At 45.5% G+C, this 27,029-nt stretch overlaps 1 protein-coding gene and 1 long non-coding RNA gene across 2 annotated transcripts in view; one reads left to right on the forward strand and one right to left on the reverse strand.

The window, feature by feature from the left end:
• ALK (ALK receptor tyrosine kinase) overlaps positions 1-27,029 on the forward strand; it is a 675,158-nt gene that overhangs the window by 590,779 nt on the left and 57,350 nt on the right. The window contains exons 10-11 of the mRNA XM_049651902.1: positions 3,959-4,053; positions 4,225-4,353. Of these exons, the coding sequence (XP_049507859.1) occupies positions 3,959-4,053; positions 4,225-4,353 (224 nt within the window). The remainder of the gene's footprint in view (positions 1-3,958; positions 4,054-4,224; positions 4,354-27,029) is intronic.
• LOC125937317 (uncharacterized) lies at positions 13,572-25,783 on the reverse strand. The gene is made up of 2 exons (XR_007462352.1): positions 25,710-25,783; positions 13,572-13,880 (listed from the first exon to the last, which is right to left on the reverse strand). It is a non-coding gene; the product is annotated as an uncharacterized LOC125937317 (long non-coding RNA).

Here is a 27,029-nt window from a genome sequence, read left to right on the forward strand (position 1 = left end):
CGGGGCTGAGCAGGAAGAGAGGGTGCTCCCAACTACTGAGTCTGGCCTTTAATGTCCAGGCCCACTTTACTGTGTGAGAGCCAAAGGCTTCTAGAGTCAGGCAGGGCACACGTGTCCAGCCCTAGCCATGTTGATCCCAGACAGGCTGGTCCCAGGATCCCAAAGCTGGTCATCGGCCCCTCCTTTTCAACTGGTAACTGAAGTCAATTATGCAGATAATAGGATGGATGCGGCAGGGCTTTTTCATCACATACATTATTCTAATAGAAATGCATACTGCGACCCAAGCTTTGTGACAGTCCATTTTAGAAGACTTTTGCCAAGCAAATCAAGTGCGCAGTGAGAAATCGGAGAAAGCATTTTTCCTCAGCAGTATCTGCCCTCTCTCTCCTAAGCAGCCAGAGCCCAGACAAGTCCCAGCTGCAAAAGGGGATGCAGAACGCTCCCCCTCTTCTGAGCCCACTAAATGGTCCAGAGGAATCTGAGACGCGGTGCCCATCCGCTAAATAAATGCTTTTTACCCAAGCCAGCCATTCTTTCTTGCTCTCTCTCTAAAGCATTGCTATTCCCTCAGTCCACATTCAGACACACACCTTTTTGTCAGCTACTTAAAATCATTAAGTGAACTTAATTAGGTTTGTCAATCCCTAAGGCTGGCAGAGTGGCAAATAAGGCACTATATTCACTGTCCATTAGCAGTCTGTTGTCTGAACGAGACTGCGTGTTTTCTGAGCTGTGCATGAGCAGCTTTAGCATTTTCTATGCAAAGATCTGCCCAGTGAGTCTGGGAGATACCGAATTTCAAGGCCGTCCCCTCTAAACCTGGCCCACTGCCCCAGTGGCCACCTCCCAGGATCCCCTGAGGCCAATTTTCAACAGGCCTCTCTGTAAAGCTGAGCATGACAGAGTCAAGGGGTGTGTTCTCTAGGCAAAGACAGGCTCCAACCAAGATCTCTAGCCAAGTCTGTTGTATCAACAAGCTCCAAACCCCACCAGCTGAGAAAAAAAAGAAAAAAACAACAATAACCCATGCAATCAAAAATGTCATCTTTGGAGAAATTGAAAGAACTGAGCAGGTGTGAACTATTGAGTGGCAGGGAGAGAAATCCATGCTAAGGCTATAAAGACCTCAGCTGCCATGTTTTTAAACAGCACAGATCAGTGAGGGAGTTTGAGGATCCCCAAAGAGCTGGCTCTTCCCTTCTCCTTGACTGGGCTGCCCATGAAGAGGGAGGGCTAAGCTCTACCAGCCATGGGGGCTCAGCTTTCTTTCTCCATACAGAGCTAAGGCTTTGGGATAAGGGCAGTGGAATACCTATATGTTTGTTAGAACCACTTGGCCCCATAATCCTGGTAGTAATGTGGCATGGACCTTGCCTTCCCTTAGACCCAGAGTAGTCCACCTGGTACATGCTAGAACTTTCCCCCAATTCTAGAGCAGTCCAATTGGTACATGCTAGAACTTCCTGTCAGTCTCAGAGCAGTTCACCTGGTACATGCTAGAACTTTCCCTCATTCCCAAAGCAGTCCATCTGGTATATGCTAGAACTCAAGACCTGAGGCCACAGCTGACCCTGGAGAGTGACTTGGTATCTGTACAGGAGACCAAAACAGGAAAGACTGGTTGCACCAGAAAGACTGAGAGCCTTGAGAAGGCCTCACCCATCTTCAGCAGGGAGTGGGGAGCAGAGCCAGGAGCAATCTCTTCTTCACATGAAGTTCAGCTAAAGACACACAACCAGGTACCATCCAAACAGAAAATCCTGGATCTGGGTTGTCCCGATGGCCATCTGGCCTCTTGGCTAGTGCCTCCCACAGAAAAGAAACTCCCAGATTGGTTTTGCTGCCCCCTCTCTGCCCCAACACCTACCTTCCTCTGACCCCATTCACAAACTTCCTCTGCTTCACCCCTGCCCTCCCCACACCCCAGCATGAGCCACCTTTGTCCCCCCTGTCCCTTCCTGCAGCCTCAGGAGTCTGGAGCATTTGGGGAGCAAGGGTTGGCAGTGTGGCCTTTCGAGTGGACAGAGGCAGCATTGCATGTTTACATCTGATCCGACATCTGATTGAGTCTTCCCTGATTGTTAGGAGTGTTCCTGACTCAAAATATGTGCAATTCCCAGTGTCAATCAAACTCTTTTAAACAGCAGCTGCCACTGCCGTTGCCTTGCAGTGTACTTTAGAGACTCTTCTATTTAGAAACCATTCCAGCTCCAGCGTGCATCATGCCTTCCATGCTAAGAAGCCCAGTGGCTGGTTGAGAAGCTTGCAGTCCTAATCTCTCAGTAATGATGAAGGACGGCAGAGAGAGGGGTGGGAGAGCAGGGGAGGGGGGCGTGCAGCCTCCCTGGAAGGGCCCAGTTAGGGCAAAACAGGGATTTTGTCCCTCTCCCCCACACTCAGTGGGTGCACACATGTAATTTACTTGCTCAGGCACCCACGGCCTCCTGGAAGCTACCCCCATGGTGCTCAGGACTTGGCCTGGCTCCTCAGCCTGTGGATGACAGATTCGGAGATGGTGACCCAGAGAGGAGAATCAGAAAGGTGGGCTGTGGGGCCCTTACCCACTGCTCTTCCACCTGGGAACATGAATCCTTCCAGTCACCATCCCCACATGGCTCTATGCACCTGTTCTCTTGCTGCCTGCAAGCAGCATCTCTCTAACCCTGGCAACTGCTGTAAACAGAACAAGATGACAGTGCTAAGGCCCCTGTTGGCCACTTGAGAATCCCAGGCCTGGCTGTGTCCCATGTTACACAGGCTTGAGCTGGAAGCTCATCTGCAGACCATGTCCCCCAGGGAAATCTGAGACAACTGTGATCTTGCCAAGGCTTGTGGAGAAGCCTGATGTGGGTGTGTGATACACACGTGCCTCTCACTGTCTTTGTGTCCTTCCACACCACTCACATGTGAGCCATGGGGGCTCTGCCCTGCTCTGACACATCCCTCACTCCACTTCCTCCACTGCAGATGCCCTCCCTCACCATCCCCATCCACATTTCCAAGTCCTCGCCTTCTTTCAAAACCAACTTAAATGCTACCTTCTCTGTGAGGAAACCTCGATAGGTTTCCTGTTAATACTTACAGCCCACTCTGTGTTGGTTACAAACCCCCAGGTCTTAGTCAAATTATTTAATATTTAACAACAGGTCAGGCACTACACAGACCAACCCCAGTGGAGACCGATGCTGGATGAGACACCAGATCCTTGAGACCCGGACTGGGTTAAACTTTTGGTTCCTGGATAATGTGAAAAATTAGAATACCAGGGAAGGAACCAGGCTGCCTGAGGCAACAAGCATGGGACACTTGGGGGACAATGGCTCTTTATCAGTTGGTACAGAAGCATTTTAGTATTTTAAGAATGACTTCAGGGGCACCTGGGTGGCTCATTCGGTTAAGCATCCGACTTCGGCTCAGGTCACGATCTCACGGTCCATGAGTTCGAGCCCCGCGTCGGGCTCTGTGCTGACAGCTCAGAGCCTGGAGCCTGTATCAGATTCTGTGTCTCCCTCTCTGCCCCTCCCCTGTTCATGCTCTGTCTCTCCCTGTCTCAAAAATAAATAAAAACCATTAAAAAAAATTTTTTTAAAAAAGAATGACTTCAGCTCTACCAAGGAGTACCTGCTGAATGTCAAGCCCACTCATTTCTGTCCAACCGTCCACACCCAAAAAGTGAAAGAGTTCTCCTCAGAGTTGCAGGGAGTCCTGGACCCAAGTCCTAGACTCTAAAGTGGTTAACATGTGGAACAATCCCTCAGAAAGAGAAGTACTCTGTGCTGGGGAAGTAGGGGGAGCTGAGGACTGCTCCGGTCTCACAACTGCTCTGCGGTTAGGTAAGGCTGATAACAACTATGGTAATGAGCCAAGTATTGGCACACATTCACCAGATGCTGAATCCTGAGAAATGACCAACCCAGGTTGTTCCTTACACACACTCCTCTTGACACACACACAGGTTCTGGCTGCAGATTGTTGCGTGGTGGGGGCAAGGATCCAGAGCCACCGTGGCTTTTGACAATATCTCCATCAGCCTGGACTGCTACCTCACCAGTGAGTTCACCCTGTCCCTTGCACTTGTCCCCGACCCAGACTGCCCCAGGCCTCACTATCCCTCCTTAACCTAAGCCCACCTGCCTCTCCCACCTTCCCCGGGGCATACTCATCTGTCCCTCTTAAACAGAGCCTCACTTAACTCAGCCCATGGGGTCTTCTCTATTCTAGTCAGTGGGGAGGACAAGGTGCCACAGGATACAGCACCCAAATCAAGAAATCTGTTTGAGAGAAACCCAAACAAGGAGCCGAAACCCTGGGAAAATACACCAAGAGAGACCCCCATCTTTGACCCTACAGGTAAGGGTTCAACTTACAAATGTAAGTAAAGTAAATTTTTTGTTGCAAAAGGCAGAAGAGAGATACGTGCGGTGATTGTAGTGGGGAGTGGTGTCTAAAGAATAAGATGGTCGGGGCGCCTGGGTGGCGCAGTCACTTAAGTGTCCGACTTCAGCCAGGTCACGATCTCGCGGTCCGTGAGTTCGAGCCCCGCATCAGGCTCTGGGCTGATGGCTCGGAGCCTGGAGCCTGTTTCCGATTCTGTGTCTCCCTCTCTCTCTGCCCCTCCCCCGTTCATGCTCTGTCTCTCTCTGTCCCAAAAATAAATAAAAAACGTTGAAAAAAAAATTAAAAAAAAAAAAAAAGAATAAGATGGTCAACCTTTAAAAGGAACAGAACCTACATCCTGGCTATGGGCTCCAAAAGGATGTTTTTTGGGTCTCTTATCACCTGGCCGAATGAAGCATCTGGAAGTTGTGCAAAGGAGCTACTGGGGAATACCCAGGAACCAAACAGGAGAACCAAGCTGGTATCCTTTCCTCCACTCAGTCCCTTGAAACCTCTCCCCATTTACTGAAGAAAGCAAACCCTACATCAGATTTCTTCTCCTCATAAAGATGGTTGGGCCCAAAGCCGTTATTTGTTGCACAAAGACAGGCTAGCCCACCATGGGTTAAGGCCCAAAACCTTCAGGTTCAACACATTTCCCCAAAGCGTGGCTTCCCCACCCCACCAAAGCTGTTTTATTCAGCAGTTTCTGGGCTGAAAGACTTCTCATGAAGACTCTTACTGCTTTGAACCCAGGCCTCTTCAGCCTCTGGCCCTAAACCATGGTGTGACTTCTCAGCTACTCTTTGTACAAGGAGGAAATTTCTTAGAATCAGTCTCTAAACCTGGCATGATGTTCCTTGGCAGTTATTAGACCTATGAACCTCTCCCCAGAGAAGCTGTGAAGCCCCCGGCCCAACACCAGCAGGTCAAGGGGTTCCCCCAGGGTAGGGGTGGTGCACGTGCCTGGGTATGGGAGTAGTGCAAGTAACCTTGGTAAGCAGGGGCTTGGCACTGTCCACCACACTCTTTTTCCTATAGAAGGTCGCTTTATTAAAATAACAATAGATAAATGATAAATGTTTAATATCTGCTTATAACGTGAAATCCTCATTTAGTGCAAAATACAAAAAAAAATAAAGCAGAAGTTTATACCTTCACACTAACTTCACTGACTCTCAACTTACTACATAAATGTCAGCCTTGTTCTGTCTTTGAAGGAAGAAATCCCTTCCTTCCTCTGCCCTGAAAAGCCACCCCAGGTGGAGCTCTCTCTGTCCCCGATTCCTGCCTGATCTAACACAGGGGCCAGACCTGGGCTTTTCCCTTCATCTCTCCCCTTTCCTCCCTTCACCTTTAACTAAAACCTCAAAACACCTTTTCATTTTTCCACATGAAAGGGAGCCTGCCACCTCTCTCTATTTCCCGACTCTGTCTCATGGTCATTCATGAAACGGGCTAGCATGAGAGAGGTGGCCTTCTGTTCATTGTTTGATGCCTCGCCTCACTGTCCCACCCCAAGGACTGACCTCTAGGGACTCCCCAGCCCCGGTCAGTCACTGCCTCCTGACCATAAATTCAGGACACGTTCAGCAAACATCGTGGCAAGCCCCCGCCCTGTCCAACCACCAGCACTGATTACATGGCAGGGGCTCCGGAAACACATATTGATTGACCCGGGGGCACTTGAGGCTTGAGCTCAGTTCTCGGATCTCAGATATTGGCAGCCAGCTCCCCTGCAGCCAGCACTTAGGAGCAGCCATCCACCCCGCCTGACTCCCCAGTTTATTGCCATATAATTCCCACTGTCCCTAAAAGGCTCATCGATGAGGGTCTGCACAGTGGCCACTCAGACTAATGAAATCGTGTGGTGGCTGGAAAGCCACAACGCTACCCCACCACCTCCGACTAAAATCAGAAGCGAGTGGCTGCCTGAGAGACTGGAGCTTCCTCTGCTGCCCAGCCCCGCCTCAGAGCAGGAAGGACAGGCAGGTGGCTGTGGGTCAGCATTCTGTCTTCAGACCCCCTTCCAGAATGACCCTAACTGTAGGGGAAGAGGACACTGAGGCAAACACGTCCCCAAGCAGCCTGAGTAGGCTCCTTGGACAGGCTTTAGAGAACTGGGCACAGAGGCAGTGCTTTCCCAGGAACCCGCTCTCGCCCTGGGGAGCAAGAAGGGAGGGAGAAGCTGAGGCAGGCTCCCAGCCCCTAACCCTCCTGACAGATGCCGCAGTCCCACCCTGTCGCCCACCCCTAGCAGTATGCGGTGGGGGTGTCTCTGAGTCATTAGGAGAAGGATGAGCAGGGCGTCCCTTCCCTACTACCCACAGGACAATGTCCACCACACCCCCTGAGGGACTACTTAGCCAGGGCTCAGCCTCATGGTCAGGGAGAACGGGCACCCTAGGTCCATGCCGAGGCCCTCCTTCATCCGGCTTTAATCTAGACCCAACCACAGCCCTTGCACACTTCCTCTGTGGCCAGTTATGTGCTCAGAGATGGTGAACAGAACAAGACCCAGGTCGAGCACTCAAAGAACTCCCAGTCTAGACGAGGAGCACAGGTGGGAAGGGAGGGGTGGGCCTGTAAACCAGCAGCTCATGGCCTGCGAGGTGAAGCTTAACCTAGCTTAGAACTTCTGCCTGGGAGGGCCTCTGGAGAAGGAGGGAGAGATGCGGTAGGGAGGGGAAGGAAGGGGAGGAGCAATCTAGGAGCATGCCTGACCCTGGGCTGGGCTGTTTCACACACCAATTCCTCCTGTCCTCACCCTGGCCACGGGTAGCTGCTGTCATTACCACTGTGGGATGAGAAGATCATCTGGAGGAATGAGCCCCACAGCTGACAAGGAGTGGAGCCAAGATGTGACCCCGAAGTCTCCGTTCTTTCAGCCAGCTAAGCCACTTTAGGTGTCCCTGTCCAGAGATAAACACTAAAAATGGAAGAGAGCAGGAGAACACCCCAGGTGAAAGTCCCTGCCCCCACGTCCAGGAAACAGATCAGCCCCCAGCCTTCCAACAAAGGATGGAGGAGACAAAATAACAAGATTGTCTTCCCAAAGTTCAGCGCTGTCAGTTTCCTCTGGGCTGGAACAAGGGCGGCTGGTGGCATTTCAGCTCTCCTCCTGGCAGGTGTTAGAGCACCTCCTAGGAACACAAAGGTCACATCAGGTCTTTTGAAAACAGGTACTCACAAAACATCCAGGTTTCCCTAAACACTCCACATTTCCCCTAGTTCAGCCCCATGTCGAGGGCCTGACCTCCGGGTTTGGGGGTGGCCTCACCCCCAAGCCCATGGGGCAGAGCTGAGCCACTGGAGCACCTAGGCAGGAAAAGCCTGTCCAGGTGCTTCTCGAAGCTTTCTCGGAAGCCTGAGTCACCTTAGCTAATCAGATGAAGAAACTCAGAGAGAAAATGGGGCGAGTATTAAGTCTGGGGAAATTACATTTGTCAGCTTTGCACATACAATTACACTAACCAAATGGTTGGGATAATGCAATCACGGGACTACAGAGTTTCTCTCTCTCTCTCTCTCTCTCTGTCTCTCTCTCAGCAGTAATGAGTGTGCAAGCAGGCTCTGCCACCCACCCCCAAAGCCCAGACAAGGACAGGCAGGACCCCCAAGGCCCAGTGATCCTGCCTCAGCTTCCTCAGCTTCCTCTCTCATTCTCCTGTGAGCTCACATGTTGTATAGGGAGGGCAAGAGGGAATTAGCTCAGTTTACATAATAAGAACTGCCCAAACCTTGGGCCCAGCCCACAAGTATCTGTAACTCATGGAGCCCTAGCATCAAATCAGTCTTGCCTGTGAGTTGTTTAGTGATCGTTGGTTTACTGTTTTCTCAGTAGACATCTCTTGCCAAAGGGTAGGGTCGGGGTGGGGGGAGGGGGGGCGGACATTTAGAACTGTGTAGGATCATGAAAAGAGCACTGGACCAGGAGTCAGAACCTCTGTGCACAGCCTTGGCAGGTTTGCACTAGCAAACTGAGGTCCAGTGATGTGTCCCACCTCTGCACAGCCTTTTCTCTCCTCATGTAACAGCTGGGGCCTGTCAGCAAACCCACAAGTAGCAGAGCTCAGAGAAGAGGGGCTAACATCAACACAGGCAAAGGCAAGAAAATGCTTCTTTTCTTTTTTTTTTTTTTAGCGTTTATTTTTTTGAGAGAGAGAGAGAGAGAGAGAGCACTCTAGTGGGGGAGAGGCAGAGAGAGGGGAAGGGGAGAGGGGATCCAAAGCGGGCTCTCTGCTGTCAGCACAGATGTAGGGCTCAAACTCACGAACTATGAGATCATGACCTGTGCTGATGTAGGACACTTAACCAACTGAGCCACCCAGGCATCCCGAAAACTGCTTCTTTCAAAACTCAAGGTTTGGGGCACCTGGGTGGCTCAGTCGGTTAAGTGTCCAGCTTTGGCTCAGGTCATGATCTCACGGTTCATGAGTTCAAGCCCCATATCTGGCTCTGTGCTTAATAGCTCAGAGCCTGGAGCCTGTATCTCCCTCTCTCTCTGCCCCTCCCCTGCTTGCACTCTGTCTCTGTGTCTCTCTCTCAAAAAAAATTAAACATTAAAAAAAAACCCTCAAAGTTTGAAGTAGACAGTTTTCAGGTCCCTCCCCATCACCAGCCCCGTGGTTCTAAAGGCAGAAGGGATGTGGGATAAAGCAGCCAGAGCTTTCTTGGCCCATCTCTCCAATTAACCCACAGTACTGCTAATGTGCCCAGAAGAAAGGGTAACAGACTGTCCATTTCTACACACGCTTCTGTGACTCAAGAACAGATGCCAATTTCAATGAGAAAGTTTTATGTGTTTCATATAAATTGATTGAGTCTATTTCTGCTAAATGCATTATCCATTCACCACAGAACAACTATTAGAGTTAATAGAATTTGTAGCTAGAGCCATTATGATCCAAGCATGCCCTTCTGGGGATGACGGCATTGTGGCAAGGCGGCTTCCCAGGGCCCGGCCCCCTCGCTCACAACCTGTCTTCTTATGTCCACCAGAGCCGTCTGTGCTCAGGTGCCGCAGACGCGGCCAGGCTTACTTCAGTGGCCCACCGAAATAGTCAGGATTCATCTAGTTCCTGAACAAACAAGTGTATCCTAATCCAATTCCAAACAAATCCTATCATCCTGTCACTTGTCAGCACCTGCCAGCTTGGGGGTAGCGAGGAAGCTGGGGTTCGTACTTTCGCCTTAGCTTTTTACCATGTGCCAGTTTTGGAGGCAGGGGGCCCCAAGGCAGGGAGGACAGGAAACAAGTAAGGGTAGAAGTGCAGGGAGCCCCACCCACCCTGGGGGGGACTCAGGCTGGACTCTTGGGTTCATTGCATCATTAACAGCTTTCCCCAGAAATGCACAGTGACAGAATCTGGGACTTCCTGAGTGCGACAGGGAGTTCGCAGTGTTTCTCCAAGTGTGTCCCGACACCATCTGCTTCTGATCACCTTGATAGGGGAGGGAGGACCCAGAAGTGCTGCTCATTAAAAATGAAGCTTCCTGGTCCCCACGGGCTTGTGGAATCTGAATGTTTAGGAAAGGAGAGCTGACACTCTGCATGTTTAACAAAACTCTCAAGAAAAGCCTGATCTGAAACAAAGTTTAACAACCCTCTTTTAAAAAGGCAGCCTTTTTTTTTTAAATGTTTTATTTATTTTTGAGAGAGAGAGAGGGAGACAGCGTGCGAGTGGGGGAAGGGCAGAGAGAGAGGGAGACACAGACTCGGCAGCAGGCTCCAGGCTCTGAGCTGTCAGCACAGAGCCCGACACAGGGCTTGAACCCACGAACCGGGGCTCGAACCCACAGCCCGTGAGATCAACTGAGCTACCCAGGCACCCCAACAGGCAGCCTCTTTTAAACAGATGAGGAGCCTAGGTCTGGAGAAGGTGAGAGGCTGGCTCAGAGTCACGTGACATACTTCCAAGTTTTTCTCTCTTAGACAGCAAAGGCCTTGCGTTTTGTCATCACCTCTTTACACACCTAGAAACCATCAGTCACAGGGTGGTGCTGGGTGTTAGGAACTGTACTGGGCTCTTTTGTATGCAGTGTCTCATTAGTTGGTACTATAACATAATCCCCCTTTTACAGATGAGGCAATTGGCCCACAGAGGGTGAGTAACTTGCCTTAAGTTACACAACTTGTGCAAGAGGCTAAAGAACATGGTCTTTCATTTTTTAATCATATAAAAAAATTAATTTTTCTAAGCCAGGTAATATATTGAAGGGCAAGTTGTAATAAATCCTCTAAGAATCCTACTGTTGACTAGTCTTCTGGAGGAATCTCTTCTCTGAAAAACTCGGGTTTCTAGCGCTTTTGCTTAGAGCACATCTGCATCTTCACAGATACTCAAAACAGCACACTGGGTACACAGTGTACCCACAGACATGTAAGAAAGCTGATAATTGCAGCTAATTGGCATCCCTCTGTGTAAACCAACCCCCCCCCCTCCCGCTCCCCAGTCAGTGCACATGAAGGCACTTAGCACCCATTCAACTAGGGGTAGCAATTCCTTAAGACTCAGGCAGGCATGGGGCCATCAATACAGTCCTTGGGGCCGGTTTGGGTGGCTGGCCATGTTCCTGTTCAGCTGGCCTGCTTTTCAACCAAGTGCTGTATGTTCCTTCTTATTTTACTAAATTTAGATTATCACCTATTTATAGCGAGGGGACTAGTGATGACACAGGAAGCACCAGCCTTAACAAGGCCTGCGAGACCCCAGTCACTGCGCCAGGTTCAGAGCCCTCCCTGTTACAATGTCACTCTTGATCTGAGCGCGTCTGCCTTCCCTGGAAGCTAACACAGCTGTGCTCCAGGAAGAGACGTGGGGGGGAACTAATTCATGATTCATGATCCCCATTACTGACGTTAAAGAGTCTCTTCCGGTACAAGAGGTTTTGTACTTTGGAGACCTAGTCAGCATCCCCAAGAGGTGGCCTGCGTGGTTGCCAAAGGAGAGAAAGTTGCTTGCGCGGGGACCTGGTGGCAGTACGGGGTGGAGCAGAAGGCTGAGGAGGAGGCTTGCTCCCCTACAGACCGCCCACCAGCAACAGCTTCGGGGCTGCCTCCTTTGATCTGTACACAGTTACTGAGCACACTCAGCATCTTTCATTTGGTCTTTACAGGCCCCCAGGCTCCCCGAGGATAGACATCACTCTCAGGAAGCAGTATGCCATAGGGCTTTGTTTGTTTATTTGTTTGTTTTTTGTTGAACTCTAGCCGACACCCAGTGTTACGCAAGTTTCAGGCGTCCCACACCTTGATTCAGCACATCCATATGTTATGCTGTGCTCCCCACAAGTGTATCTGCCATGTGGCAGCATACAACATGGTTACAGCACCACTGACTATATTCCCTATGCTGCACATCCCATCCCCATGACTCATTCATTCCATGACCAGAAGCTGCACCTCCCACGCCTCATCACCCATTTTGAGTCTGGCATGCTTTTCAAGAGCACGGACTACCTGTGTTCAAGTCCCAGCTATGCCACTTACTTTAAGCTACTCCCTTCTCCTTTCCGTGCCTTTGTTTCCCCGCGTCAAAAAAAAAAAAAAAAAAATGACGCTTACATTATTAATGCTTACATTTCATAAGTTCAGTGAAGTGAACGCATATCACAGGCTGAAAGGGGAACGGGACACAAAGTGAGCTGTATGAGCCATCGCTGTTTTCTCATTTCAGATGTAAGGAAAGGTTGTGTGACTTGTCCCACCCATCACGTACAGAGCCAGGATCCAAACCTAAGCTGGCTCACTCCACAAAGTCTTCCTGCTCTAATCCCATACCCACTGGGAGCAATCCCAAAAACCACCCAGCTGCTGACCACAGCAAGGGAAAAGCTCTTGCTATATCCAGATCGACCGGTTTTCTCTTTCCCCTCAGGAGATTCAACTCAGCATTCAACACAGAAAACATCATTGCTTTCTAGTCAGTGTGCTTTTATAATTCCCCAAATCCCAATCCTAGAAGGGAAAAAAAAAGTCAGGTAGGGCTGAGTTCAGTTCAACAAGCTTAACAAGCATGTGCTGTATGCCTGCTGTGTGCCAAGCCTTGTGCTGGGTGCTGTGGGGCCTGCAACTGGGAGTGAGCCAAAGCACCACTCTTGAAAAATGTGCCACCCAGAGCTAGGTCCACATAAGCCTGATGTGAAACCGCCACTCTCTTGGCACAAGAGAAATTCCGGTTCCATTTCCAATTTCCAATTCTGATCGTATCTGGAATTAGGACAGGTTCCCTGCTCCCCACCCCACCCCACCTCCGGCCAGCTCCGTGGTTCTGGCTTCACTCTGTGCTGGATGGTGAGGAGGTCTTTATCCAAGACTGGTGCACTGCAAATTATACTAAACTGATCATCATTTTTGAAAAGAAATCTAGTGTCCTTTGAGAAAGGAAAGAATCTATATTGTTACTTCATAACTTCCCAATCCTGGGCCCCCCTAGAGAACTAGCACAGCATCATCCAGCTCTGACAGGCTCAAAAACCCCTCATAAATGCCCAGTCTAATGCTACTTGGTGTCTGGGAGTATGGCAAGGCTACAGACAAAATGCTGTAAAATACCAGGCCATGACTCCTGCTAGCAGAAGAGAGGATTCACTGCCTTTCTCTCTCCTGGATGGCTTGAGAAAACATATTCCTTGTTTCCCATTTGTTTCAGTGAAAGTTTGCATAAGTGGGAGGCAACAAATGATCCAGGAACTCTGGTCTCAGCACACCTTGATTAAGATCATTTAGCTCCAAGACCAGCAGACACAAAAGATCCCTCCATCGGTACAAATACATTAAGCACTTGTTTTGAGGGAAGACCACTTTTAATTATCACCCTACTCCCAGACTTGCTGGGTCAGCCTGCAAAACAACCCTACATCCCCTTGGAGCTTATTCAGCTTTCTGCTTATTGCAGCAAAGCTGCAGTAGTCCTGGACAGAGAGATTTATTTTAATTCATCTGGGCCCAGAGCTGGACAGAGGAACCTGAGGAGACAGGCTGAAATACTAACTCTAGATCACATAAGGGAGTCCTCCCCACTTGCTTCTCCACTGACAAGAGGAAAAGGAAAAAGAGGTGGAATCACCCCAGCCATCACTGCGTCAAAGAGGAAAGAGAGAGAAGGCACCAGGAAGAACAGAGTCTAGCCAGTGCCCTCCATGCTGGGTACTTGCACAAAAGATGAGGAAGCGCATGAAAGTGCTGGTGTGGGGTTTGGGGGTGCCTAGTGATTTATTGCATTATAACACATTATCATAAATGCAGTAGCTTAAAACAACACACATTTGTTATATCGGTGTCTGTAGGTCGGGGAACCAAGCTCAGGTCAACTGGGTCCTCTGCTCCATAGGGTCTCATAAGGTTGCAATCAAGGTGTTAGCCAAGGCTGAGTCTCATCGGAAAGCTCCATCAGGGAAGGTGCTCTTCCAAGTTCACATAATTGTCGGCAGTTCTTGGAGAAGCCTAGGAAGAGGAGAGGAGGAGGGAGAGGGAGAAAGAGAAAGGGAGAGAGAAGCTGCAAGCAAGATGGAAGTTACAATCTTATGTAATCATGAAAATGACATCCCATCGCTTTTATCATATTTTATTGCTTAGAAGCAATGCACAGGTTTCATCCACACTCAAGGGGAGGGGATTAAGCAAGGCATGACTACCAGGAGGCAGAGATCACTGGGAACTACCTTAGAGCCTACCTGCAGCGGGCTTTTGTGTGCCAGAGATCACTCAATCACCAGCAAGCTTTGAGGGCTCATTGTGGAGTCTGATGGGCAAAATTCCTGGAAGTGATCTCACACCTATCAGACACTTAAATATTCACAAAACGCCTACTGAGTGCCAGTCCACAGCAAGATGATAAGTGGGTTGACAAAGATTCCTGGAGACCAAGGTCTCAAAAGCTCTGCAATTTGAGAATCAAACGTTCCAGGCCCCAGGTTTTCCTTCATGTGCAAAGCAGGGGCGGATGAACTGCTATGGTGCTTTCTCAGAGTAGGCTATTGTAGTGAGCAAATGAGATCACTTCTAACAGCCTTTGAAGGGTACAAAAGAATATACTAATATAAAATGCTGTGCTATTGTTATTAACATTATTATTAAAACATATATTGGAAAAGATTGGGCCAGTTTACTCATCCCTCCGTATGTTGCCCTTTATAAATTTTCAGGGTATTTATAGCCCTCTTCCTTCCCAAACTATGAGCTGTGCACATTTGTTTATACATTAAGTGTGTGTTCTAGGTATATTTTACCTCGAATTTTTTTTGCAAAAGTTTCAAGCAAATCCCAGCTCTTAAGCTAAAAAGGGAGAGGGGGTAGTATTTTGCATTTTGGGTCCTCTTGTCCAAGCAATTCCCCCAACACAGGTCATTGTCAATTTGCAAATGAAGCATTCAAACTCTGTTTGGGGAAAATAAGTGACTTATGTGGAGCCATAGCGGATTGCTCCAAAAAGACCCACTCGTCCATATAAATTGAAAGAGGGTTTTTAGTCTTTTATTTTTTTTTTTTTAACGTTTACTTATTTTTGAGACAGAGAGAGACAGAGCATGAACGGGGGAGGGTCAGAGAGAGAGGGAGACACAGAATCTGAAACAGGCTCCAGGCTCTGAGCTGTCAGCACAGAGCCGGACACGGGGCTCGAACTCACGGACTGCGAGATCGTGACCTGAGCCAAAGTCGGCCCGCTTGACTGACTGAGCCACCCAGGCACCCCAAGTCTTTTAAAGCTTGTCAAGATCTCAGTCTTAATTTGTTTTTAAGCAAATCCCAGGAGACTGGATCTGAGCGGTCTGATTTAGTTTTTAGTGAATATTGACAGTATCTTCATAATAATATGAGCACATTTTACTCATTTAATTACTATTTCTTAAGTGAATGGCAGATTAATCCTATTCCAGGATTAATGCTTTTTTTATATTAAATATAATTTATTGTCAAATTGGTTTCCATACAATACCCAGTGTTCATCCCAACAGGTGCCCTCCTCAATGCCCATCACCCGCTTTCCCCCCTCCCGCACCCCTCATCAACCCTCAGTTTGTTCTCAATATTTAAGAGTGTCTTATGGTTTGCCTCCCTCCCTTTCTGTAACTTTTTTTTTTTTTCTGCTGATGCATAGGATTAATGTTAACAAGTGAGGAAATTAAGGCATGGCTTACACTTGTCTAGCAACCTAACAGAATCAGAAAAATGCCCCAGGCCTCAGAATAGCTCCCTGAAAAAGAGGACTATTTCCTTTCCTCAACTGGCCTTATGACTTTGATCTACTAACTAGTCCATTCAGCCTATCAGTTGATAGGTTCCATCAACCATCAGGTCAATGGAGTGTCCATACTGCTAAGGAGTAGGACTCAAGCATTCTCATATAGACTGCAGGGCTCCCTACATTTCAGTAATGTGGGTGTGGTTGTACGCATATGAGTGTGGGCTGGTTGTGTATGTGGATGACTATGTGAAGATGGTTGTGGCCCCTTAGGACCCTACCCCTTTCTGTTGTGCAGTTATGGGTAAGAGACAAAATGCCTCTCAACAAACATCCATTTGTATGACCAGGAGCCCCCTGGATCCTTCCATCCTATATTGCTCTAATTCTAATACAGGAACACCAAGTGCCAGTGGTGCTCCCACCAAACCACACCCAGCACCCTCAGCATGCATGATCTCCTCCTCTGACCACTTGAGTGGGTTCAGGGGCTGATATTTGGTCTTCTCTCTTCTTTCTATATTGTTTTGTTCTTCGCTCAACGAAGGTTTGTAAACCTCCTCCTATGTGACTGGCAATGTTGTAGGTCCTGGAGGCAAAGCAGTGAACAAAATCAACTAAGCCTCACTTAAGCTTACATAGAGTGTACATGCTGGTAAGGGTGACAGACAACAAACAAGTGTACAGGTGAAATAGTTTCAGATAGTGATGTTTTGTGAAGAAATCAAAGCAAGTGAAGGGGACAGAAATGACAGTGGCATAGCATGTGTGGTATGTGCATATGTGCTATAACAATGGGGGTGTTAACAGAGAAAACTTCAGGTTCCTTCAAGTGTATGTCAGAGCAGAACCAGATAATACTACTTGTCACCACCATTAAGGTCCTATGTTTTACTCTTTGCCTGGCGTGGCCTAGGGAAACTTCCAAGGCCCTCAAGACATAGCTATAGCTCTCATCAACTCTAGCAGCCTTGACTATGAAGTGTTCAGAGACACAGCAGAAGATGGGTAGAAAAAGGGGAACATGCCTGGAATGAAGAAGCCAGGTGGGGTGGGAATGACCTGGATGCCTGGCTCCTCACCAGGGGGATGGCAAGCCAAAAGCCATGAACAGTGTCTAAAGGGCCTTGGGAAACCTACTCCCTATCTAAACCAGCACTGCTATTTGAGGGATAACAACAGGAGTCTCTGGTCATTGGTGTTTCTACTACAAGCAGGTGGGATATCTTGATTCTAGGAGGTTCATTCAGCTTGAGGGGTCAAAACAATAGCTGGGAGCCCAAGGAAGGGTCCAGTCCCATAACAAAAAGTTCTTTATAGACGACTGCCACATTAGTCCACTGGCCCTATACATGACTAGTGTCATTAATTTGGTACCTGACCATGTCGACACACACATCTCTGTGATCTTCTTGGCCTTTTCCTCATGCTCGTTGATCATGGTGCCCATCTCTAGCTACTTGGTAGCATCATAGGCAGGAATAAGACAGAAGTATCTCTTCTCTTCTTTTCTCTAGTCCCCTCATCTCAGATGCATTGCCTTCCCTTTTTGGTCCACCATTTGGTCCTATTTCTTCCACCACTACTTTCCCTTCTGCCCTTGACATCTGTATTTCCCACCCTCTCAGGTGTCATTGTTTTCCAATTCATCTTAGAGGGTCCAAGACCCAGACCCAGAGTCAGGACCCATTTGTTCTTTTCTAGTTCCAAATCACTTGGCCACTTGGGCTGCCTGTACTCCATCTGTCCATCTGTCAGAGGTGTTCCAGTCACAAGGGCCTCGTAAGGATTTCGCCCGTCATGACTTAGAACCAGACAATAAGCAAGAACTACTAAGAATAAAGCTATGAAGGAGGGATTCTGGCCTCCGGCACCATTGCTGTCTCTCAGGAGGCAGTGAGCCCTACTCACATAACCCTTATGGCCAAGCACCAGATGAAGGTCTTCTCTCCCCTTGGTCCATGGACAAGAGCAGATAAGGACAGAAATCAATAACTCTTCAGGGCTGCATGTGACAAGGCTGGTGTTTGAACCACCACCACTTCCCACTTGAAACTCAAAACCAAATCCATTAAGTGTATAGTGTAACCCCCAGATGGGTGAGTCCACAACACCCCTCTCCCTATCAAATACTTTATTAACACAACTCCAGCCTGATACCAACTTGGGAATAACCAAATTAGCCCCGAGGACTCCCTTAACTTAATTTTTACAGCTATGCTTTCAAGATAGTGTTTTTCCTGTGACCTTTCTCTTCTCTCATGTGTTACTCACTTTCCCTCAGGGAGCAGGGGGTGGCTGAGAACACAACACAGGAGCCATCACAGGAACCATTAAAAACTCCCTCAGATTGCCGTGTGTCAGAGCTGTTTAGGGTAATTCAGTCCTGAAAGCAGCTTTTATCTCAACAGCCCTGACTTGCTGCCCTGTTGATGGCTTGCTCAGAGGTTCCCTTCCATGAAGGGATGTCTGCCTCCCAGCAGAGAGGGAAGTGGGCCTCTCGTCTTTGTTCTGTGGGAGACCTCAGCATTTTTAGGCATCCTCTTTGTCTAGTGGAACTGTGTGAGGGGCAAATGAGATGACGGTGTAAAAGTAAAAACAGACCACGTGTGAGCGTATCTAGCACAAAAGGCAGGGCTGGTGTTATAATTATTGTCACCAGGTCCCAATTTCTCATCATCAAAAAAGAACAAGAAAGAAATAACCAGAAAGCTTTGCATAGATGAACACAGGGTGTGTGAATGTGTGTGTGCAAGAGTGTGTGCGAGTGTAACCACGTGTGAATGTGAGGTGTGAGTGTGAGAACTTGTATTAGGTATGTGTGATGCTGTGTGCGGTATGAGTGTGTAAGTGTGTGTTGTATGTGTCATGTGTGTGGTGTATGTGGTGTGTGTGAGTGTATGGGACTGTGGGTGTGAGTGTGTGTGTGAAAAGGTTCATGTTTGTGCCGATGCCATGCAAACATGCAAACAAACTCAGTCTGAGAAGCAAACTAGAACATGAAGAATTCACCAACTGAAAACTGACTGTGTTATAGAAAGAGTCAATGTGACCTGCCTTTCTTCACTTACCCTGAGATTTAACTTTTCTACATGGTTGCCTATCTGATAGGATAAAAGCGATTCTTCCCCCTTCCCTATCTACTGACCTAACATGGTTTTCAGGAGCTAAACCTGCTGGAGAATATTGAGGTGCCACATTAATGTGTTATAATTAAATAAATTGACATTGGAGGACTAACGATTTCTAGCCCTGTTCACTCAAAGTCATAGTGACATCTTTTTACCTCAGGTTAGACTTCCAGGACCTTCCACCATCTATCGAATGTAAGTACCAAATATCAGCACATTCCAAAACTGTGAAATCAAAGCTTGTCGCAGCTAGCTGGACCTCAGCCTGATACACAAAGATACAGGACCACTCTCGTGCCCTCACCCAACATCGGGTATAAACTTGAAATTAACAGGAGGATGTGCTGAAGCACTAGAAAAACATACATGACAGAGAGAGAGAAGAAAGTAAATTAGTGTAAAATATTTCTCTCTGGCGCCATTTAATGAAGGGACAAATAGCCCTAAACAACTGGTTAGGTGTGGGTGGCACTATCAAGAAAAAGCTAAGTTATACTTAGTGGGCTGTCTCCCAAAAAAAGGAAAAACATGATATAACAGCAAGTTCTAGGCCATGGTCATTGGAGACATCCCTGGTATGCAATCTGAAAACCCTGCAGCCCAGGAGTAGAAATGCAGGTGAGAGACCTGACCAGATAGATAATATAAAAGGGCTAATCATAGCAAGTGACCTCAAGTGATCCCTACATCATAATTGTTTTCAAGGATTCTGGGACAATAGTAGTGATGGAGGTAACAGCTTAGTTGTCTAACTCTCTGAATCTAAAAGCAGAATGACCATATATTAAAACTGAAAACCCATAGACATTTACAACAAAAATGTTTGATTAAAAAATGCCCGAAATACAAATGGGTGAGGACAAAGTACAACAACCATAAAACCTGAAAAATATCAGCATCTGAACAAAAGAAAGGAGAGGAAAACAACAGGCTGGTCTTATAAACCTGAGAACAGGAGAAAATGGCTGACAGATATTTGCTGGAAATGACTGACAGCCAATCTGGGAACCATTGCTGAACCTGGGAGAGGCTTTGTCCAGTCCAGGAGTGTGTGAGTGCAAGGTGGCCATGGTAATGTTCAAAGGAGCTAGACCACCCCAGCCACCAAGCTTCCTTTCCAGGAAAGGGCCCACACTGAGAAGAAATTTCTAGATGTCAAATCAATATTGAATAGGATAGGAATAATAGAAACAAAATAAATGAATAAAATGATGTCTAGATAAATATGAAAGAATGAGACAGAGCCAGAAACTTTTGAAAGCAAAACACCATATTTTTCAACACAACATGAAAAAAAGAGTAGAGGGAGCTTGGTGAAGTTAGAAAAACTCCTGAACCCTTAAAATCCTAGAAAATTAATTTCATGTAAAAATGCATAGGTTATCAAGACCAAATCTCATCCATGTTACAATGAGAATTTTACTTTTATTTTTTTAATATAATCTATTGTCAAGTTAGCTAACATACAGTGTATACAGTGTGCTCTTGGTTTCAGGGATAGATCCCCGTGATTCATCGCTTACATACAACACCCAGTGCTCATCCCAACAATTGCCCTCCTCAATGCCCATCACCCATTTTCCCCTCTCCCCCAACCCCATTGAATATCTCTTCTTTAAGTATAATTGAAAAGATGTTCAAATTGTAATGTATATTATTATGATTAGTAGTAGTAGTAGTAGTATTAAAGTAAACTCTACCCCCAATTTGGAGCTCAAACTCATGACCCCAAGGTCATGAGTCATATGTTCTACTGACTGAGCCAGCCAGGCACTTCTAAATTGTAACGTTTTAATAATATATTCTTTTTTTTTTTTAATTCACATCCAAGTTAGTTAGCACATAGTGGAATAATGATTTCAGGAGTAGATTCCAATGATTCATCCCCTATGTATAACACCCAGTGCTCATCCCAACAAGTGTCTTTCTTAATGCCCCTTTACCCATTTAGCCCATCCTCCCACCCCCAACACCTCCAGCAACCCTCAGTTTGTTCTCTGTATTTAAGAGTCTATTATGTTTTGTCTTCCTCCTTATTTTTATATTATTTTTGCTTCTCTTCCCTTATGTTCATGTGTTTTGTATCTTAACTTCCTCATAGGAGTGAAGTCATATGATATTTGTCTTTCTCTGACTAATGTTATTTAGCATAATACCCTCTAGTTCCATTCACATAGTTGCAAATGGAAAGATTTCATTCTTTTTGATTGCTGAGTAATACTCCATTGTGTGTGTGTGTGTGTATATATACATATATACATGTATATATATGTATATATATACACCACATCTTCTTTGTCCATTCACCCATCAATAGACATTACAATGAGAATCTTGAAAGAGCATAGAGAACAAAACAACACCTCCACGGAAAAATGAAAGCATACCAGAAAGACACACCGCAGAAAATATCAAAATTGTAATCTTCTATTTCCAAATGAGCTAACTGGCATTAAAACAATAATAGAAGACATGAAAAATAACACAAATCAGTACCACAAGAGATGAAAAACCAAGTGGTAGAACTCAGAAAAGAATTTGAGATAAAAGGAAAAAATAACTTCAGAAGTGAAGACTAAATTGGAAGACATGCAAGAGCAAATAAACACACAGTTAAATGCCTTAGAAGAAATAGAAGGTGAAAAGAGAAAAAATTTTTAAATCAAGAAGACGACATACATCAGGATAGGCAGAGAAGATCCAATATACAGATAACAGGAGTGCCTGAATTAGAAAATCAGAGAAAGGGAGAAAAGTAAATGCTTAAAGTTATCATTCAAGGAAAATTTTTTACTAAAACTACTTATTAAAAGACCACACTGTGTTGCTGAGAAAACTGACCCAGAATGAGTGATGCCAAAGGGTATTCTAGTAAAATTGTTGGAAATTAAAGAAAAATAAAAAAGAAGCATTGGAGACACCTAAGCAAAAATAGCAAGTGATTTATCAGAGAATGAAATTTAAATTATCATCAGAGTTTTTGACAGTACTATTTATGCCAGAAAAAATAGAGTAATGTGTTTTTTCAAGGGAAAAAATACTATCAATACCCAAGAGCTCAAAGAATATTATTTCTATGACCCTTTCTAGTGAATCTACTTGAAAACAAGCTTCTGACAACCAAACTGACTAGAGATATATCAACACAACTGATATGCACATTAAACCTACAGTACTTACAGAAAGACTAGCTGGAGGTTAAGAGGAAAGAGTGTCATATGTATAGTGATACCCCCAAACAGTGTAGAGTACAGCTTCAGGAAACCATAGGAGAATGGAGAGCACATATACCCTGCACAAAAATTTAACTGATCTTTACTTTTATATTGATGATGGTAAAATAGTAGTGTTGTAACTCTGATACTATTGCGTGTATAATGGAGGATAAAGGAACTGAGTAATTATAGAATATTCTACACCTGTTATCACCTGTGTTCTTGAGAACCAAGATTCTCCGTGTGGAAAAAAGAAATGTGTATGCAATACAGAAGGGATTAAATTTAAAACCCTGTAGTCCTGAATTTGAACTGGAAGTATCATTGTGGGCTCATGACGTATTTTGTCATATACATATGTGTCTACTTCATATGTATGTATGTGTATACTGATATACATACATGTTTCTTAGTTCTGGCCTCTAGAGAAACCTAGAAACAATCACCAGTTCTGTAGCAATAAGTGTCTATAGCACCTAGATTATATACTTACAGAGCATTTTTCCACTAAAAGAAATCAAAGCTTTTGAGAAAATGGCTGAGTCCAGGTCTGGGGAAGGAAATTCCATCGTACAAGATAGCAAGGAAGCAAAATAACTAAGGAGGCTACCACTGGGCACAAATGTAACGGTATGAGCTTCTAAAGGATACTAATTGTGATTAATTAAAGCCAAAAACATGCTTAAATTCATGGATTAATAATGATATATAAAAAACTAATTGGTCAACTTTGGAGGATGATAGAAAATTAATCCATCATCTTGAAAACTGTAAGGAGAAAGAATTGAGCATTTATCTTGCTTTTTCTATATAAACTGTACCACTTGGTAACCAAACAGTAGATGAGAGGAAGCATCTCTTTATATATTCCAACTAATAAATGAGAAAAAAAAGATATCATTTGAATATCATTATTTTACAACTCCCAGTAAATAAATGGACCTAAGCATTAAGTTTCAACAACTGCTAACATCCGAAACAAAACAAAAACAAACAAACAAAAACAAAACAATAATCAGACACTGGTCATATATCTAGAAGTAGACACTGCTCCATTGTTTGAAGAGTTGAGACAGATAGAAATGTTTTAACCTCACGATGGCTACAATATGTGTATTATTTTTACTTTGCCCCAATAAGGAGAACAATTTATTAATTATCATCATGTACCCAAAAAGGGGTTACTTTTTTCAATTTATAATAAAGAATGATATCATAGGCATTTATGGATGGTGAGTAATTATATTTACTTGGATTTTAGTCCTGATTTTATTTAATGGCATCTACAATGGCCATCAAAGCGGTTCAATATGCCACAGCTCCCGTGAAGTTCAGCTCAGTCAACAGTTATAAATAAAATTCAACTCCATGGATCAGAATCAAAATGGTACAAAAGATTCACCCATGCCATTGAGCGCTACTGTGTGGTACAGCTGCATAGGCCTTAAACATGAGGCAAATTCCTTATTATTGTGATTAATAGTAATAGTTGAAAACTTATTTTCCTTGGTATCACGCTTTATTTCTTTGCATTCAATTGAGCAGATGAGATGGCTTAGCAACAGTAATAAAACTAGTACAATCACTGTCTAGCCCATTTTTTAACATGGTGAGGTATATTACTAATTGATTTGTTTCTTCTTGGAGGGTGCTGCAATATACTTAAAATGAAACCCAGTGCTTAATGGATTTTTCTTTACTCTGCTGTCTATAACCAATCAGTATTTTGGTGTTTGTGGGTCCTTTATACAATTTAGATGTGAATGAGTATTAAGCTAGGTTTCCAATGTGTGGTATAAGTAAGAACAAGATTAAGCAGTTCATTTTTTTTTTCTTTCCTAAATGAGATTTAATACAATAGTTTTTTTTTTTTTTCCAAGTGAAGGGAAAAGAGCCAGTCTTCCTCCTTCCTCTACCCCCAATCCAGGTTCCTCCTTGGGGTCCACTTAATCCTCCACAGAACCTCAGGGTCCAATGTAGACTCTCATCTGGGGAATACAAGGACCCTTGCGCTCCCAGGTTAGCAGCTCAGCATCAAGTCCATATCACTGCTGGTCTAACTGTGACCTTGATCTTCTCACCAAAAACCAAGGTTTTGCCTTATTGCTTCTGACCCAGTCCCTCTCTGTTATATCTCTGCTTCCTGACCTTGTAAACATTCCAGTTTCTGGATTTTATTTCGACACCTCCTGGCTCCCCATGGCCTCTCTGGGAACCAGAGTCCTGATGCTGAGGACCAACTCTCCCTGGTTTGTGCCTGTGACCCGCTAAAGCCTACACTGTGCTAGGCTATGATACTATAGGGCCAGGGTAGGATGTTCTGGGGCTGAGGGCCCACGCACCATGATATCCTGACCAGACTCTCACCTGTCCCCTCATGGTGGCCTGCCTACTCTCTGGGCCTTAAGCCAGCTTGATATGGTCTGTCCTGGCTTTAACTGAGCCCAAGCATTATGGATTTAAAAGAAAAAGAAAAATAGATTCTCAGACAGGTCCCATGAGGATTTCCTGGTGAGTCTAGCAACTTTTTCAAGTCTTGAACTTGAACTCAGATCTGTGCTTAATGCCTGGCTTGACTGATTATTCACTCTGTGTACCACAGGCTAGTCACTCAGCTTGAATTTCCTGATTTTTAAATTTAATACATATTTAAAGGCACAATACCTAACTCATATTATATACACATTCTATTTTGAGAGGTTTTTGTCACCTTCATGGGAAGAATTTACTTCTCAGGTATCCGAGGTTCAGCCTTTCACCACTGGACACACACACACACACACACACACACACACACACACACACACAGAGAGAGAGAGAGAGAGAGAGAGAGAGAGAGAGAGAGAGAGAGAAGCATAAAACAAATCAGGAAATAAACAGCTTCTACCTGAGAACCAAAGCTTACTTTGACTTCTCCCCCCTGGAACCACTGTCACTAAATCTCTTGCCTCTCAGATTCTGGACCTACCTGCTTTGATCTATAAGGTTGTATCCAATACTTTCTACCCCCAGAGACACTTCTGAAAATCACCCTAGCATTTGTCTACTGTCTCATGGTTCTAACTATCTGCCTTAGCTTAGAACTGATATCATGCCTACCTTGCCTAAAGTACCTGCCAGACCCTTCCTGCTCCAAGAGTCCCTTGTTCCAGATACCTCCTCTGGGGCCCTCCTAGGCCCACAGCAGTTAATATCACCAGGCTCAGAGCAGTAGTAATTTTCTTTTAAATCCATGAACCCACCCCTCAAGCAAAGATCTGGAAATTAATATAGTCTGCTCCCAGCAAACCTTAACCCAGTGCTCAGCGGGAGGGAGCCAACACCATGTTAGGCACTTTAGAGGGACACTAGAAATAGAGCAGAGTAGCGATTGTCCCTGTCCCTTTATACAAAGCCACAGGAACTTACAGTTCTGGTGAACTTATCTTTAAAAATAGATTCTAACATTAAAGTCTTAATAAGGACACAGGATCGGGGAGGGACTCCTGTAGGAACAATCTGAAAAGGCTAGAAGTCTTCAGTGCAAAAAGCTGGGAAGGCCTTATCACCACCAAAGCATCTTTGGACGGAGAAAGAACCCCCAATTTTTCAGTTCCTTCTCTAAGGCTGACTTACTCAGAAAAGTCTGGAGAAGGATGTTCTTTCTCCGTTTGAACAATGAAGTAGATAGGACTGAGTTCACAAATCTCATTGATTCTCCTGGGAAAGTTTTTACAAAATGCAAGTATTGTCCTCCCCCAACCATCGCCCAACCTAGTATCTACTAATCTGAATACCCAGAGTTCTGAAATTCATACTTTTAAAGGTCCTCAGGTGGTTTGGAAACCACTGAATTTAGTGATCTCCAAGGTCCCATCTTGCTGTGACATTCTATGATGTCAGATTCCAGAAAGAATGAGCAAAGGGAACCAACAGGTGAGGCTTGAGCAAGACAAGCCCACACACATAATAAGCAGGAAAGCCCTTGGACAATGGACAATGAAGTTAGAAACCCCATACCCCTAAGAGATATAGCTGGTGGGAAACATAAATTGATTCCAAGAAACTCTGGGGCAGATTTATGAGGGTCAAGGCCATCCGAGGGAGCAGGGAAGACCATCATGCCTGGAAGGCCGCTGAAAGCAAGCAAATTCTAGCTGCATAAATCATGGGTCTGACCTGGGATGGCAAATCCTGTTCCCATGGAATCCACTCTGGAAAGAATTTTCTCTCTGGACCTCTCCATCAGAAATTGCAGAAAATAAAAACAAAATTTTGTGTACAGAAACCACCTGAGACTAACATATGTCCACTGAGTTGGGAAAATACTGATCCCTTTATTGAGAAGCAGCCCTAATGTCCCTCCTTTATGGAATGGGAACATAAATCTTGAGATTGGGTGTCTCTGCTTCTCACAATCAGAAATTGAATAGGAATTTACACAATTTTAAACTGTGTTCATTATGTATCTCCAATGCCAAATGTTATTCTAAGCATTTTGCTTAAGCCATCACTTAATATTCACACTAAGTCTACTCTCCATGTGTTCAGATGAAGAAACTGAGGCTCAGAGAGGTATATGATTTACCCTGGGTATCATAGCTGGTGAGGGGCAAAATCCAGGATAGGAAAAGTTAGCCCATCTGGACCCAAAGCCCTTGCTTCTCTCTCTACCTCACCAAATGCCCCATCTCGTCAGGAAGTAGAAGCCCAGCATTTCTGGGAATGTCTCAGAACATTTAGAACAGAGTTTAACCTGGATGGAAGTTAGAAGTGGGTCCCATTGAAGGGGAAATGCTCAGGTATGGTGCCAAGCCCATACCTTTAGCTCTCTTCCTCAGCACACCCTTAAGAACAGAAGAAAGTGGGGTGCCTGGGTGCCTCAGTCATTTAAGTGTCTGACTCTTGATTTAGGCTCAGGTCATGATCTCAAGATTGGTGAGATCAAGCCCAGAGGCAGGCTTTATTCTGACAGCACAGAGCCTACTTGGAATTCTCTCTCCCTCTCTTTCTGCCCCTCCCCTGCCTATGTGCTCTGTCTCTCTCTCAAAATAAATAAATAAACTGGGGGGAAAAAACAGAAGAAAGAAAACACACACACACACACACACACACACACACACACACACACACACACA

Source organism: Panthera uncia, assembly GCF_023721935.1.
Source record: "Panthera uncia isolate 11264 chromosome A3 unlocalized genomic scaffold, Puncia_PCG_1.0 HiC_scaffold_12, whole genome shotgun sequence".
NCBI classification, from domain to species: Eukaryota; Metazoa; Chordata; class Mammalia; order Carnivora; family Felidae; genus Panthera; species Panthera uncia.